This window comes from Miniopterus natalensis, chromosome 2 (assembly GCF_054644295.1).
Source record: "Miniopterus natalensis isolate mMinNat1 chromosome 2, mMinNat1.hap1, whole genome shotgun sequence".
In the NCBI taxonomy this organism is placed as follows: domain Eukaryota; kingdom Metazoa; phylum Chordata; class Mammalia; order Chiroptera; family Miniopteridae; genus Miniopterus; species Miniopterus natalensis.
Window position 1 is genome coordinate 181,728,345 of NC_142082.1, and position 17,532 is coordinate 181,745,876.

The 17,532-nt window shown below is 37.8% G+C and overlaps 1 protein-coding gene across 4 annotated transcripts in view; it reads left to right on the plus strand.

The window, feature by feature from the left end:
* The window catches only part of TNRC6B (trinucleotide repeat containing adaptor 6B), a 203,752-nt gene that overhangs the window by 78,888 nt on the left and 107,332 nt on the right, over positions 1–17,532 (plus strand). The window contains exon 1 of one of the 4 annotated variants that reach the window (XM_016205301.2): positions 5,966–6,158. The exons of the other annotated variants lie outside the window; for them this stretch is intronic. Within the exon in view, the coding sequence (XP_016060787.1) occupies positions 6,154–6,158 (5 nt within the window). The 5' untranslated portion in view covers positions 5,966–6,153. Of the gene's footprint in view, positions 1–5,965; positions 6,159–17,532 lie in introns of those variants that run through there. 4 annotated transcript variants of the gene reach the window in all.

Here is a 17,532-nt window from a genome sequence, read left to right on the forward strand (position 1 = left end):
ATTTTTCCCCAGGAGTCTCAGAATCATAATAAATGAGTTCTAAATCTACTTTATGGGGTTTTCCTTGGATATCTGGGATTAATTACAATAAGAATAACGTCAGAAGATACATGTGTCATAATTGAAAATGACTACAAACTGTATGGGTTGCTACTAACAGGTTAAGGTGGTGACTTTAACAAACAATGAATAGGGTAGATCATGCAGCTCTCAGAAAAACTGCAGTTAATTTAATAAAAGTCTTATTTATTTAGCTTATATTTTATTTACGGGCAAATAATATGCCTGTATGAAAAAAACATTACTTGAAAGGCAAGATGTATTTGTGTAGTTCCTTGAAATTGATGTTTTAAGGCTTCTTTTTTGGAGATGTTACTGTTATGTAGTTGTAAAACATTTTGAAATACATAACATTGTGTAAATATAGGTAAAGAAATACATGTTCAGCCGCAAGAATTTCCAGTGGTGTCATGAAGAGAAGCTAGTGTTTATTTCCCCCCAAATTTATGATCACTAGAGGCTAAGGACACAACTTCTGCCCTGAGCACTCTGCCTGAGTTTGGGTTTCCCTTCCCGGAGGAATGTCTGTGAGCTAAAATCTGGCTGAAGTAGAGGGGGAGAGAGTAGTAATGAGGAGGTACAACGTGATGGTGGGCAGTGAAAGGTCAGGTTAAGGATTTATGCTAGATCTTCAGCTCTTCAATGACAGACTTTTGTGGCTTGGTCTCTACAGAAAGCATCAATAAATATACTGTATATTGGATGAATGAAGATGTCATTAAGTTCCCACTGACCGTTAAGAATCCCTGTTCTACATACTCACTTTGAAAATCTGAGGCAGGGTTATTAAAAATCCAAACCATTCTATGTTTTAATTATGGATTTACATGCCTCTGTCCTTCAAGGTGTTAACAGTTATCCCTGTATCCCCCTGGGCCTGGTTCTAGCATAGTATAATAAATAGTCAAAGCTCAAAAAATAGTTTTTGATTGCATGAATGAATGGTGAGTCAAGTTTGGTCTTTTTTTAAATTTTTATTGATTTTAGATAGAAGAAGAGAGAGAGATTGAGATTGATTGATTGTTCCACTTATTTATACATTCTTGGTTGATTCTTGTATGTGCCCTGACCTGAGACAGAAACGGCAACCTTAGCGTATTGCGATGACACTCCAACCAACTGAACTACCCAGCCAGGGGCCGGAGTTTTATTTTTTTAGAGTTGATTGGCCTTACTATATTTCATGGTCACAGATTGCATTCCTCACACAACCAGTTATCTGGTGTTAGAATCAGTTTTATCTTCAAAATATGTTGTGTACTTCTCTCTACCTCTACCACCTCCACCAGATTCAGGCTACCCCCTCTCACCTAGATGGTGATTGTCACAGTCCAGCTTGTCTCTGCTTCTTCTCTTGGTCCTCTGTAATGTAGTCTCCATATAGAAGCCAGGATGAGCTTTTGAAAACATAAATCTGATTGTTTCTCCTAAAGTGATTATAATACCTCCAAGGGTCCTTGGAATTCTTACTTTGGGAGATTTTTAGAGACTTTGTCCCATTTTATAGAAAACATATTAAAAGGTACCCACATAATATGTGGTTTCATTTATTTCTTTTTGTTATCACATGTTAAGAGAATGTACTATTTTGCTTTTGAAATTCTTTGGCTACAAATGGCTGACTTAAATTATAATTACCTAAGAGTTCTTAACAGTTAACATATTTAAGAATTTTTGCAAAGTACGAATTGTTTTCAAATGTAATGAAATTTTATAAATGCTAAATTTAATAGTGAATAAAATTGCTGGGTTATATTTTGAGGATATTTAAGCACTTATTAATTTTTATGGTTATAATTTTTTTTTGTATTTTGGACTTGCAAATGTATCTTTTCAGGTCCCAGACATGTTCCTAGTCCCCTGAAAAGCTTGTTGACCCTAGGTATTAGGTGGAGGGTGAATAATAGATAAAATGATACTGTTTACTCTCCTGCTTTAAAATTCTTGTGTGACTTTCCACTGTCCTTAAAATAAAATCCTTACTGTGGCCTGCAAGACCCAGTATGATTTAGCTCCACCTACCTTCTCAAGTTCATCTCATCCCTCTCTCCTCTGTTCACATGTCCTGCTGTCCTGATCATCCATCCCTCTTGTTCTTTGAACACTCAAGCAGTTGCTTTCCAACTCAGCTTAAATGCCCCTCCTGAGAAAACCTTCCCTAGCCACCTTATCTAAAGTGAGCTTCCCTCAGTTATTTCATATTCCATCAAACTCTTTATTTTCTTCTCAGTTATTTTCTTTTCCTATGAAAATGCTGGCTCCATGTGGACAAGAACCTTTCCTATCTGGTTTATTGCTATGCCCCCAGCACCTAGCAGAGTCAGACACACAGAAAGCATTTTAGTACATATTTTTTGAACAAATGAGTTATGTTAATAGATTTTATAATATAACCATCCTTGCATTTTTGGTACAAACCTTGCATGGTCATAATATTCTATTAAAACTGCTAAATTCTATTTGCAAATATTTTACATAAGATTTTTGTGTTTGTCTTCACAAGTGAAGATTGGTCTATAGTTTTATTCTTTTGTACCATATTAGCCCAGATGGGTATCAGGAATATGTTAGCCTTATAGAAGAAATTAAGAAGCTTTCCCTCTTATCTCTATAAGTTTGTGTACAGTAGGGATAACATGGAAAATTATCTGTTTGATAGAAGTTTGGTAGACTTCATCCAGAAAACCATTTGTGGCTCATGTAGGTTTAGGTTGAATATTTTACAAATTTCTGATATGGATTTTTGTTATTTTCGTTAACTTTTTTTTTTTTTAAATCCTTACCCGAGGACATGCTTAGAGAGATGAAGGAAGGTGTTGGGGAGGAGAGAGAGAAACATCTATCAGTTGCCTTCCATACACTCACTGACTAGGGATTGAACCCACAACCCAGGTGTGTGCCTTGACTGGGAATCCAACAAGCAACCTCTCAGTGCATGGAAGGATGCTTAACCAACTGAGCTACTCGGGCCGGGCTCATAACTTTTCTTGAGTTGATATGGTACTTTCTATTTTCATCCATTCTATTTAATCTTTAAGTTATGTGTAATTCTTTCACAATTGAAAAAATCCTATCCAAATCTGTAGTTAAAATGCTCTCTTTCTCTGTACTAATGTTTATTTATGACTTCTCTCTTTTTTAAAATTGATATTTTCCAAAGGATTATTACTTTTATTAATTTTTTAAAACAAAAAAGTTTTTGGTTTTATTGAGCCATTCTACGCTTTTTTAGAAAAAAATTTGTTTATGCTTTTGTCATTATTAATTTCTTTTTTTGGGTCTGTTACTTGTTTTCTGGACTTCTGAGTTAAATGTTCAATTTATATTTTTCAATTTGTTTCCAAATAAAAATATTTTAATAGTGGTATATAGTCACCAAAGATAACAACTTTGAAAAAGTACACTTATTTGAATATATAAGTCCTGGTCTATTTGTTTAAAAAAAGTAAACTCATTTTTTGTTACTTCATTTCCTCACTTTGTAATAATATAATTTAAAACTGGTATCTAATTGTTAATATGAAAAAATTACAGTAAGTATATCACAGAGTCCAAAATGTTTGAAAATACAGGGGAAATAGCGTTTTTATTGCACTTGTTTCTTTTAGATGAACAATTGGACTAATTGCTTTAAGTGTAGAGGTATCTCACAAATAAATAAGACAAGATATTGAAGAAATATTATCGATCATATGATTTGAAAATAGAACTAATATTTTGTTTTAAAATGTGTTTATGTTTCCCACCTTTGTGCACCTTGTTACTTAACACAAGGTAACATATACACATTCATACAATAATATTCTGCATTGGGGAATGGAGACTTAGCACAATTCTGTTTTATGAAGAGATCATGTCCTTCACAAATTGAAACAAGGCAGCTGTACAGTCTTCATGCATTTTAACATGTTGAGCATGCTCCACGTAAGTAATCTTTCCGTAACTCATCTGGAAGGTATTGGAGGGATAAAAATAGACTAAGTATTCAAAATTTCCATCCTAGGAGTTTCCTGCTTTTGCCTACATCTCAATTGTCAGTCCAACTCCTGGCTCCTACTCCACTCAGCAAAGACAGTGGAAGCATTTACGCCATAAATATTCAAGCTGCCAGATCATCTAGGTATTACCCTCTGCCTTTCCTGAAACAGCTCCTTTCCTGTTCTTCTGTGGGAGTAAAAGAATATGGAAGGATGGAGACTGTATAAGGCCCAGAGCCAGGATGACAAATGTGGGATTTAGAAAGGGTTCATAGGTTTCTTTTCAAGGAATATCAGGCTTACAGAATCCATCAGTTCTCTGCTGGCTGGCAGGGCAGATTACACTCCGTCTGTCTAGTTCATTTGGAAGAATCCCACTGGAATCCCACCTGTTCTGCTCTATAGAAATAGATGGAGTCTGATAGACACAGAGTACTTTTACCCACTTCCTATCATTTTAGTTACTTTATTTCCTCGATTAATCCTTAAACAAATACATGGAGGCAAGTTTTTGGAAATTCTGTGATTTTTATTCCTTATATTTGGGTGGCAGATTTCTTCTGTTCAGCCCAGCAGTTCCAAATGGAGGTCTCATTCATTCATTCATTCATTCATTCATTCATTCATTCACTCACCTATTTTGGGCATGGTGTGGGGCTTTACAGAGCCATGAAAGAAGATGTGATATTTATCCCCATACATACTGGGGAAGACCAGCAGTAAGCACATTATTTCACAAATAACAAATTGTTGTGACCAGGGCTATGAAGTAGCAAAAGATGTTACGGGAGTGTTGAACAGGAAGGCTGATCTAGACTGGGAAGGACAAGGGAAGTTTTCGCAGGGTAATGGCTTACTATTGAGATGACAAGGATAAGATGAACAGAGCTGCAAAAAAAAAAGTCAGGTTTAGTTTTAGAGCTGAAAGGAACCAAAGATACCATCTAGTGATGTCTTATCCTTACATTCTACAAATGAGAAGATTGAGGCCCAGGGATATGAAGGATTTGCCTCACTAAGGTTACACAGCCTGTCAGCCCCAGGGCTAGAGACACAAACCCAGTGTGGGTTTCTTGGGTGATTAGAAAATCTAGAAGCATATAGTGATAAGGAGGGACCTACGAATGGGGGAAACCAGGCAGGTTTTTAATTTAGTGCTTACTCCATGTCAGCTGCAGAACTACTTCCTCAGGTGGGGGAGTAGATTAATGACTCAGATCTGCCTTATCCTAGAGAAACTCAGTTTGCTGTGCTGTAGCATAGTTTTTATTCGGAGTGGGGGAAGGAGGTACCAAACACATATACTCCCAAAACAGTGAAAGTGTGGTTCATTTGGGAAGCCAGTCCCTGTTCTGCAGCTGTCTAGCTGTGTAATTTGGAGTAAGTCACTTAACCTCTCTGAATTGCCATTCACAGTTTATACTTTGGTATATTTACTTTCAGCCTTTCCCTGTTCATTTTAGGAGCTTGCTAGAGATCAGTTGTGCCCTATATTTCACCTTGATCTTTAAAAACTAAAGTCTCTTGTTTGGATAAAGCGTTGTTTAAGCCCCCTTTTAAAGAGCAGTTTGCCAGTCTGTGCTTGCCCAAACATCTAGAGAATAACCGTAGCAAGCAAGCCAAGCTCCAGGATCTACAAGAATCGTTAGCAACTGAGCATATTTCTATAAACCAATAAAGGTTTTTATATTTTGTTCATCTGTTACCCTTGTGCCGTTGCCACTTTCATATTCAGTGTGCGTAGGCGGAGAGAATGAGATAACAGCTTCACAAATGAAAGTGAGTGGAAAAGGGACGCTTTCCCTTTAAGGCAGCTTCATCCCAGCTCCCTCCTCTTTCCTGATTGACAAATCTACCCGAAGTCACGTGATCCGCCTCTATTTGAAGGTCACAAAAAGCTGCTTCCTTTAGAGACAGAGGGGGAGAGAGAGAGCAAGAGGGAGAGTGAGTGAGAGAGTTAGTTCAAGCCAAAATGGCCGACAGAGTCTCTGCTGGTTTCTGAATATTTAAAATACAAATACAGATAGACAAAAAGAAATCATTTTTTGGACCTTTTTTCATTTCCATTTCTACCTTGTATGCCTCAATTTGCTGGATTTAAGCACTGCTGCACTTTATGAGGTTGGTAAATATTTTCAATTTTTTAAAACCAATTGATTTATATGGATTTTGTCTAACCGTTTCACTAGTGGTGTTGCAAATCGACATTTGTCTAGCATGGAGACTGGCTTCAGACATTTCGTGAATCTGTGTAAATCAGACCCGTGATGTACTTTTGGTTCGGCATTTTAGAAACGGAAAAGCCTTGGTAAAATATTTAGATTTTGAAGTGATTTAATTGCACTTTTAATGTCTGGGACTTTCGTCATCGTTTCTGTCTTGCCAATAAATGAAGCTGTGAGTAATTGGAAATTTGGTATTTAGAAAGAGGTTTTTAAAAAACACAGACCTCTCCCTGCCCCCTTAAATCTGCTGCAAAAATTTGCATAAATATAAATGGGTTTGCATTCTTTCGGCTGCTAAGGCCGACAAAGGATCTGGGAGGGCAAGCACTACCCCGGGAAAGCCTTTTTTTTTTAAAAAAAAAAAAAAAAAAAAAGCTAGGCCATCCTTCCTAGAGAGATATAAAACCTAAAATAAGACCTGATACATTTTAGACATCAGGCTGGGGGCAAGTGAACACCGGGAGGTTTGGGGTTTGTAGATTCCCCTGCTTGAAAACCTCCGGAGCAATGTGTGGATCACCCCTCTCCTGCGCGCGCTCATTTGCACTGGGTCTCTGTGTGTTCTCAAATGTGCAGCCAGATGCGCTGTTATTTTGATCGTGGTTTGAACCCAATGGTTGGACTATCTTGTAAACATAATGTTTAAAAGATATAAACAGCTATTCACCCTGATGAGGAATTATTTCTTTATCAGTTTCTCCCTGGAGACTGGCTGCCTCCATTTCTCACGGATTACATTTTTTGTTTAATTTTATACAGATGAACTGGGCTTTTTAGCACAAATTCAGCATCTGTGTGTGCGTTGGCCTGTTTTGGCCATGTTTCCATTGTGAATTGGTCATTGAGGGTCACATAAATAAGTAGTTATCTGTGTACGTACATTTGTTCGTTACCTATGAAACTGTGCAGTGCCCTGAAGTTAAATTCCATTACTCCTAATGCAGGATTCTAGAAAGCCTGGGAGCAGAGAGGGAAGAAAGCTGAAAACTTGCTTTCTCAGAGCCACCTCCCCCTATCATTGTGAGAGTGTGATGTAATGCTTCTCGGTCTGGTGGGCTGAAAGGATTGTAGTTTGTGCTCTGGCGGGTAAATTGCCCCCACCCCTGGCGTAAATGACCCCACCCCCTCAGCACATCCCAGGCTCAGAGGCCTCATTTTCTTCTTTCTTTCTTTTTCCCCCTAATTTGTATCCTGATTTATGCCTGGGAATATTGGCATGAAAAAGAGACTGTTCTTCTAAATCTGTTACAAAGTATAGTTTAGAAAGGTATTTAAAATATGCAAATTGGTTGAATTGTCATATCCCCATCATTAAATATGTAGACTTGGATTAAAGCTAATTATACCTAAATGCAATAATTTTAATCAGAAGGGAGCATTGGGGTTTTGTGTGCTTTTTGTTCATTTTTAATTAATTACAAGATGCTTGCTGGGCCTGAAAGTGTTAAAAAAAAAAAAATGGAAAAAATACTGGACCATTTTGAAAATTTGACAGTCTTGAAGAGGGTGTGTAGTGCTTTCAAAAGCTTTATTCACTGTTAAAATGGATTGGCCTCTTGTGCTGAAAATGGCCTGTTTCTTTGGGCCAATTGTGTGTGTAGATGAAGGGACTTTCACGCTAATTTAACAAAAAGACTTTCCATTTGAATACATAAAGATAATTAAAGTGCTCTGTCTCTAAAGAGCAAGTATTTTATTATTTTTCTAAAACTAATGTTATTAGTAATGGAAATAAGAAGTAAGTGATGGTTTTAAATTCATTGTAAATTTTTTGGTGATACAAGTTCAGCTTTTGTGTAAGAAGGATTGGAAACATTAAAGAGGTAGTCTGGAACAAATTTGTCTCTTAAAATTTTTTTGCAGCTTCAGTTTAAAGGAAAAAGACATAGACAGTGCCATAGTGATAGAGAGTGTTGCTTTGTGGTGGACTTAAGAAAAATTAGAGCTCTGATTTTGCTGTTATTTTTCTGAAAATGAAAGTGCTTATTTGGGGCTTTACTTCTTTGATGATTCATTTTACACCCATTTCCTAAGTTGGTCTTACAGAAGAATGAGAAAAACCTAGGCTTTCTATGTTTTGCCATTAGCTTGTTTTTTTGTGGACTGTGTCAACATGTGAATAGCAGGTTAATTCAGTTTGCAGAGCGGAGGAACCAGAAGCAGGTTGCCTGCTCTCTTAGGCAAGAAAGAGAATGCTTTAATGAACATTAACAAATGCCATCTAATTATTAGAAATGTTTTTATAAATATTCTTTTCTCCAAGACAGGTTGAAAAGTGAGATAAATAAGACCTGGTTTTGCATGTTACATGTTTCGGCTCTGGTGAGTTTTAGAAACTCAGCTGCCATTTTGGATCTCAGTTTCTGCAGAGCCAGTCCTTATGGCACCCCAAAACTAGGGTAATTCAGAAGCAAATGAAAATGAGTAATAAATCAAGTGTGCGGGTGGATAGTATCTGATTTATGTCTTTTGTTGAAGTTTTCTTTCTGTCAGTAGTGTGAAATGAAGCTCTAAAAACTTCAGAGATGTGGCTGGTGTTATGAAGAGCAAAACCCAGGGATATGAGAGCTTGGCCCTGTTGTGGTTTTTAAAAATGAGATGACATATGCAGAGGAAGTTTCTAACTGGAGAAAATAAACATAATCCTTGCTAAAGCTCCTCTCTCCCCAATCCATGTTCCCTTATGTTGGGTCTACTTGTGATGTTATAGTAATATCATTATTCACAACACTGCTCTGTCTCAGGAAAAAGTGTCACAGATTCCTTATTAAGATTTTACTGAAACATCACAAAAATTGGTAGCACTCATCTATCAGAAGTGGCATCTTATTTTTAAACTGTTTTTTAATCCTTCCATCTGGGTGCCAGAGAGGAAGCATTGGGAACTTTGGTATATGGTGCAAACTCAACTCTGTTGTTCAGCTTTGAATGGCCATTTGTTATTCTCTGTCACCTTTAAGACAACCCTTTAAACATAAACTTAAAATTGAAGCAGAGGCCTGGCCAGTGTGGCTCAGTGGGAGAGTGTTGACCCACATACCAAAGGGCATGGATCTGGGTTGCAGGTTTGTTCTCTGGCCCCCACGGCCAAGTGTGGGAGGCAACCAATCGATGTGTCTCTTTCACATCGATGTTTCTCTCTCACTCTCCCCCCCTCTCTAAAAGTCAATAGAAAAAATATCCTCAGGTGAGGATGAACAGCAACAAAAAACTGAAGCGGAGACTTCTAAGGCTCTTCTAGCTCTTCAACTCTACGAGAGACACAGAGAGTGACGTGGTGATGAGACCTTCAGGCTCTGCAAAGCGGGCCTAACAGGTAACAGTAGTAAGGGTGGGTCTCACCCTACCCACCTGCGCCATGACTGAGAAGTTTTGAAGAAATGTAATTTTTATAGCTCAGTATAATCATTGACCTTCTGCACTATAGACTGGACAGGGCCTGAGGCAATGCAGATGAGTGTCCCTGTCCTCCAGGAATGCCAGTCCAGCACGGGAGATACTCCAGTGAAGAGGCCAGCAAGGCGCCCTGTGTGCAGCAGCTAGAACAGCATCCTCGGGATCTGCATTAGGACAGTCCTTATTTAAAGAAGCCAAATAATTACCCCTTACTAATTTTTAGTCATCATTTGGATATTAGATTTTCTTTAAATGAAATTAGGGACTTATAGATGGGGTTTCTGACTGTTGGCTGGGAGAGGGGCAGCATATGCTCATTGTTTCCTAGTACAGCCTTCTTCCTCGGTTTACACTAACCGTACTTCCCTCACCTGCTTCTTGTGAGTAAGGCTGGTGGTGGAGTGAGGTGGGGTGAATTGAAGCCACATGGACCGAAAAGGGATTTAACCCATTTTAGCGTGTTCTTTTTTTCTCCTTTCCTTCATATATTCATTCAGCAGTCATTTGTTGTGCCCTGATGTGTGTTAGGTACCATTGCAGGTATGGGGGAATCCAAGAATTAATTTGGTTGGCCCATCGCCCTAAACAGCCATTTGGTTCATGTGGAACTGTTTGCTATTTGGTGATCATCTAACCTACTGCTTTGAGTTAATGACAAGCATAAGGCTATATATAGTTCCTTTCACTTGATGGTCACTTTACTAATAAGTGGAGAGTGAATGGTAATTTTTGCTTCTAGTAGTTTCTAGAGACTTCCATTTAAGGTTTGACCAGATAGTCACTTTATTCATTTTCTTTAACCCTACATAATGTCTCCTCAAAATTATCTTTTGAATTATTTCTGAAAACCTCAAACCTAAGTCACCTCCCTACTTACTCTATAACATAACTCAGTTTTTCTTTTTAATACTCGTTAATTGTACCACCATCTGAAATTACATTATTTGTCTGTGGTGCATCATCCCCCGCTAAGCCATAAGCTTTTGTAAGAGCAGACTTTGTTTTTCTCATTGTTCAATCCCCAGCATATAGAACAGGGCTTAGCAGGAGTAAGTGCTCAGTAAAAATGTTTGAGTTAGACCTGAGTTATAAAGTCACCAGAACCAGCTACGTGACCATAAGCCCCTGTTTCTTTATCAGTAAAATGGGGGTAATACATTGTGAAGTGTAAAGGAAATGCGTACGGAAGGGCCAGCACCTAGTTTGTTGCTTAGCAAGTATTTCCTTCCCCTTAGTTAAATAAACCAGAAAGGCTTTTATGGCCCCACAGACACTTCCATTCTTTCTCATGACTCCCAGGATCATGAAGCGAGTGCACTTAGCGCACTGAGCTTCAGCCTGGACAAGGACAGGAACAGTGCTGAGCCTTTTCTTTTTATTGAAGTCCCTACATTCCTATGGTCTGATGTTGTCTCATCAGGCTCTGCTGCTTGATGTATCCACTTTTGCTTGGCTGCTTTTCATACATTTTGTGTTTTGCATCAAAAGGTTTTCAACAGTTTCAAATGAATTGGTCTTGAGTTTATAAGGCAAAGGAGAACATGAAATGCAGCGTTCTGTTTTCCTTCATTTTTATTATTCTAAGCTTACTATATAAATTCTATGTATTTAACCAAACTATCAATAGTTTTGACTCAAAAGATAGATCAAATAAAAATGTAGATCAATTGACCTCTTTATACAATGCTGTTGAATTATAGATGATATAGAAATGACTTTCATTCATTGACCTTGGAATTTTTTTTAAAAAGAACAAAACAATTATGTATTTACTCATTCATTCAACAAATAATTATTGAGTATATTATGTGCCATATATTGAGATAAGCGCTAGCATAGTAGTAGCATGAAGCTTTTCTTTAGGCACCATTGCTGAAGTTAGAAAGAATCTGAATGCAAGGTTAGCCAGTGCTGGGGTATTGGGTGATTATAAAGGAGGGACACCCAACCCTACCAGCTTGTGCATGAGCCCTGAGGCAAGAGAGGGCATTAGAATATTTGGAGGACTGCATATGGAATACTTGGACATGGTTGGAATGTATAAGGGAAGGTTTCTGGGAAATAAGAAATAAGGCTGAAAAGGTAAACATTGGCCAAATGCAGAAGCCATGTTTGGAAATCTTTATCTTGAGAATAACTGAAAGGATTCAGCATGAATTATACCTGTTCAGAATGGATTTTTAAAAGATGACCCTAGTTGTACTATAGAAAATGGCTGGAGGGATTAGTATAAGACCAGATGGTATTTCAGTAATCCCAGGTAATAGTAGCCTGGACTGATAGCACACTTGAGAAGAAGTGGATGAATTCAGAGACATTTAAGAAGATTTCACAGGACTTGATCATTGAGTGTGAAAAGGTGCAGGTTGGGGAAATTTAAGATGATACCTCTGTCTCTGGCCTGGGTTATTGATGGGATGGGATGGTGGTACCATTCACTGAGTTAGAGTCCATTTAGACAGGAGAGAGATGTGGGGTTGAAATAATGAGTTTAATTTTGGAGTTATTGAATCTTGGGACATCTAAATGAAGATCTGGAGTAATTAGATATTTCGCTGGAGATGAAGATTTGAGAATCATCAGTAGTCCCAAGTTTTCCAGGATTTCCTTTTTAAGTTGATTTCTTTGGTAAAATGTCCAAAGATGGCAATGTGCAGTGAGTACAAGGTGCTATTGGATGCTGTTAAGGGGATACAATTTTATAGAGAAGATAAGGCCACATACTCCTATTACCACAGTGGTTGCTGTGAGACATACCAAAGGAGTTTTGAGGGTTGAGAAAGTCTAATGTTAGCTGGGTTGATCAGAGAAGCCTTTATGAGGACCTTGTATTTGAGCTGAGCCTTAAAGTTTGGCAGATTTGTGAAGAGTGGATCTAGAGGGTAGGGCATTCTAGCTGCAGGATTAGTTGTGTTCAGGTAGGATTGATGGGAGGTTGAATGTGTACAAGAGTGCTGGAGTGCCTGCTCAGTAGTTTGGATTGCCATGGTAGATAGTAGGGACCTGTTAAAAGTTTGACAGCAACGTGATGAAAGTGGTAATTTTGAGGATACTAATATGGCATTGGACAAGAGGAGGACTGGAGTGGGGAGGACAGTGGGGAGAATTTAGAGATAGGCCAGCCAGTTAGGAGTCCGTTGCAAAAAGGACTCTTATGAAAGGGCCTGGGAAGGAGACTTGACTTGGGGTGGTGAACACACAATACATTATACAGGTAATGTGTTACAGAATTGTACAACTGAAACCCATATAATTTTATTAACCAATGTCACCCAAATAAAGTCAGTAAAAAATTAAAATGAAATTTTAAAGAAAGAAAGAACCTGCTATAAGACTAGAAAGGGGACCAGAGACTCCAGGTTTTCAAGGTGAATGAATGAAGGGAATCTTCAACAGAAATGAAGATAAGGGATTCCAGGTCAGACATACTGAATTTAAGAAGTTGGTGGGACTTCCAGATGGATCTGTTTAGTAAGCAGCTGGCAATGTAGAGCTGAAGCTTGAGAAAGAGGTCAGAAGTGGAGATAAAGAATTGGAAGTCATCCACATAGAAGTGATAGTTGAAGCTGAGAGAGTGGATGAGGTCACCATGGAAGTGTAGAGAGTGAAAAAGAGAACTGAGAACTAGGCCTTGGGGACAGGAAGGGAAGAGAAAGAGGACCTGGGAAAGGAGTCAAAGAGAGGTGGTTGTGTAGGACAGTCAGTAATAGTTACTGAAAATGAGGGAAGGTCTTCTCAGTCTCAAATGTGGTCAGCAGGTTTTGATGCTGCACAGGAAGAACAATATTTGGTTATGGCAAATACTGTTCCTGAACCTGGTGTCAGGGCATGTTCCAGTGGGACAGGTTTGGGAAACATTACTAGGTTACACCAACACCATCCAGTAGAAATAGAGTGCAAGCCACATGTGTTATTTTACATTTACCAGGAATCATTAAAAAGGTAAAAAGAAACAATTGAATTTAATTTTAATGTCTATTTTATTTAATCCAGTATGCACAGTAATGCCAAGTTAATATGTGATTGAAAAATATTAAAGAGATATTTGACATTTTTTCATGTGAAGTCTTTGAAATCTGGTACGTATTTTATACTTATAACACATTTCATTTTGAACATGAAATTTTTTTTTTTTAAATATATCTTTATTGATTTCAGAGAGAGGAAAGGAGAGAGAGAGAGAGACAGAAACATCAATGATGAGAGAGGCATTGATCAAGCCCGCAACCCGGGCATATGCCCTGACCAGGAATCTGAACATGAAATTTTTATCAGAAATGCTTCATCTGTATTTAGAGCTCAAAAATTTACAGTTGAAATAGTACATTCTCGTATCAAAGTTTTTCCAAACATACACAAGTTTTCCAGTAATGGAAATAAGTATCGACTTTAAATTTTAAGTCAATTAAACTAAAATAGAATTGAAAATTCAGTTTCTCAGTCATCCTAGCCTCATTACAAGTGCACACTAGCCATGTGTGGCTACCATATTGGACAGCACAGGGTTATGCAAAGTAAAGTAGGTTACGTTACAGCTCATGTGCACTTTGAAAGTAGCCAAAGCATCACAAAGCATTTCACAGGATTGGTATTTTTTGGAACACATATTGGCTTATACTAATGGTATTTTTGAATTGGAAGGGTCAAATCCTACCTTTACATATGAAAAGATGAACTTTTTATGAAAGTGCACAGATTCCAAAATTTAAAACAGGAATTAAAAAATTTTTTGGCCAAGGTCAGGAGGGTGGTACATTGGTAGAAATTCTTAAAATTTACCAGTTTGTGTCATAGTTCAGAAATATGCTAGATGCAGAGGCTTACTTTTTAAAAAATATATATATTTTTTTATTGATTCAGAGAGAGGAAGGAAGAGGGAGGGAGAGAGAAACATCAATGGTGAGAGAGAGTCATTGATCAGCCACCTCCTACACTCCCCCCACTGAAGATCGAACCCACAACCCAGGCATGTGCCCTAACCAGGAATCAAACTGCGATCTCCTGGATTCTAGGTCGATGCTCAACCACTGAGCCACGCCTGGCCAGGCGAGGCTTACATTTTAAAACAGATTTAGTTGGAGGGGTGGGAGCATTCCCCACCCCTTTTTGAACTGGTGGTGTCAGTGAGTTGGTGCTCCAGATGGGAAGATAAGAAATTAGGGTTGGGATGTTCTAGGAAGCTTTCAGTCAGTAGTCCCAGCCTTTCCCCTTCTACATCACCCACACTACAAGGCCAAAGGGCTAGTTATTTTGTGCTTCTGTCTCACTTCTTTTTGGTGATATGCAGGCTGCTTGGCCTTAGACTATAACACTCATTTTGTATTTCTTCCCATCCTGGGCCAGTATAATAATTTACTAAATATGGGTGGTTTATAAAAAAGCAGGTTCAGAGATTTTAACTTAATCATCTCATTGATTTAGACTGCTTTGTAGTTACTTATTAGACCTTCCAAGTACTGGTATACCTTGCTTTATTGTGCTTAACTTTATTGTGCTTCACAGATGTGTACAAATTGGAGGCAAGACCCTCCACAAGCAAAAAGATTACAACTTGCTTTATTGTGAGACTCACTTTATTGTGGCAGTCTCGAACTGAGCCCACAGTATCTCCAAGGGATGTCTGTAATAATCAGTAAAGGGAGAAATGATCTTGAATTGTGCTTGGAACTAACCCTTGTTCACGCTAGAGAGTATATGTTGGTTTTTGGTTGCTGCATAATTTTATTTTAGCTGAGAGAGGAGCTTATTTTTCTATGAATTGCCCTCTAAGAGTTTGGGGTATCAGCTATTCTGTGAAGTGCGGGTGGTTGTTTTTTTAATCAGTATGGAAATTTCATACACTTTTGCTTTCCTTTAGAACAAGGGTGGGGAAACTTTTTTCTGCCAAGGGCCATTTGGATATTTATAACGTCATTCATGGGTCATACAAAATTATCAACTTAAAAATTAGCTATGAAAAAAGCTCCTAGATTTATTGAATTTCAAGTCCCGCCTTCAGGTGCCTTGGTAGGACCAGACAAAATGATTTCATGGGCTGGACATTCCCCCCCCCCCAGCTTTAGAAGTACATTGTGGTTCCCTCTTTATGCCTTTGTTAAAACCAGACTGTATAGTGGTGGGCTTAATACCTTTAATGCCTTAGTAAGGAGACCTAGCAGAAGATTCCTTGTCACCTCTTCCAAGAGCCCAGAGCAGCGAGTCTTGTAATTCTCAGTGCCATTGTTTCTTTTACCCCTTTGCTTACAGAAAATAATTGCTGTTCTTTTTATAACAAAAAGTTCCTGTTTATAAGCTGAAGTTAGACAAATAATTGGGTAGAATAGTGGCTTTGAAACTTTTTTATTGGATCTACAATAAGCTATAACTTGCATTGAGACCTTGTACATACATGAATGTATACACTGAAGCAAAAGTATTTACTTTCTGATGTGTAATATATTCTGATATATTCTATTCAAGTCCATTTTGTAAAACAAACAAAACAAAACCCCAAAGAGCTGATTATCCTAACCAACTAAATTGATCTAATGATTCACTAAGGGTTGTCTCACTGAGGATTGAAGGTTTAAGACCTATGAGTTGCCGTATTCCAGGATGTGATTCCCAGTTTTGCTGGTCTTGAAAATCAAATTTATCAGTCTATTCAGTTACCACACCAACCAAATTTTTAAGTGATTTTTTAAAAAAAAAGTTATTTTGTTACTTCAACATGTTGGAGATAGATATTTTTGATGATCAGAATGTTGCCCTCTCTGTCCAAAGCATCCCATGCGGATCAAAAGGAGCTGGCCATCCATATTGAGGAATGAAGACAGATACACATACGTATTTTTCCCCAGATTTTAGAGAAACTTAAGTAGAAAACATCTTTTTACCAGAATATGTGTTCTTTCTTGGAAAAGCCCAACAGAAAATATTGCCATACTCTTTTTGGAGGGGGATGTGCTTCCCCATCCCTTTTCCAGGTTTCATGAAGATGCTTCTCCACTGTTAACACATTCTATTTCCAGACTCATATCAATACATTTGATTAGTTCCACATTTCCCGCTGTTTGATGGGGTACTAATAGGTTTGCTTGGGGGCAGGAGTTATTTTCCAGATTAGGTTGAATTAAGCTGGTCTTTGCTTGCTATAGGATTTACAGTCTTTAAGATTCTAATGTGCATTGAAAATCTTAAGCAATGTGTATATATAAAATCTTAATGTTCCAGGTTTTTGTTTTTGAGGCACAATTTGGTGAAATGCATGGTTAGCTTTCCATTTCAATTATTCCTTTCCAAGACTACCTGCTAGTCAGGCAAGCTGGATTTGGCTGTTTCCCAAGTCTCTTAGGATACTTTAACATGGTGCTTCCCAGACTTAGGTTTCAGGAACTGTAACATTGCAAAAGCAATATTGGGATCCAATGTGAGTTAACAGTTTTAAATTTGCCAAGTGAAGGCAATTTTTAAACCCATCATTTATTATAATCATTTTAAAGAAAAAATTTAATAGATATCTCAGTAATTTGAATATAGCTTTATGAAAACCATTACATAGGGAATATAGATGAGCATAGGTACTAAAGTTCAGCATTTGGGAAGCACATCTTAATTATAGACCATCTCTTAGCATGTATTACAATTAACTATGTGCTTGCTGGTTTTTATTAGTCTCACTCATAAGAATAAACCTTACTTCATTCATTCTTATTTACTGACTACAGTGATAATGGTTTCAATGACTCACACTTTTTAAAATATTACTTTGTTCCCTCTGAATATACTGTAAACATAACCATTCTACTTTAGTGTAAGAAAAAAAGCTAAAACAAGCCAACTCCGTTATGTGCTGAGCAGTTGTAGGATCTAGCAAAGTTTATCTGATTTAATGA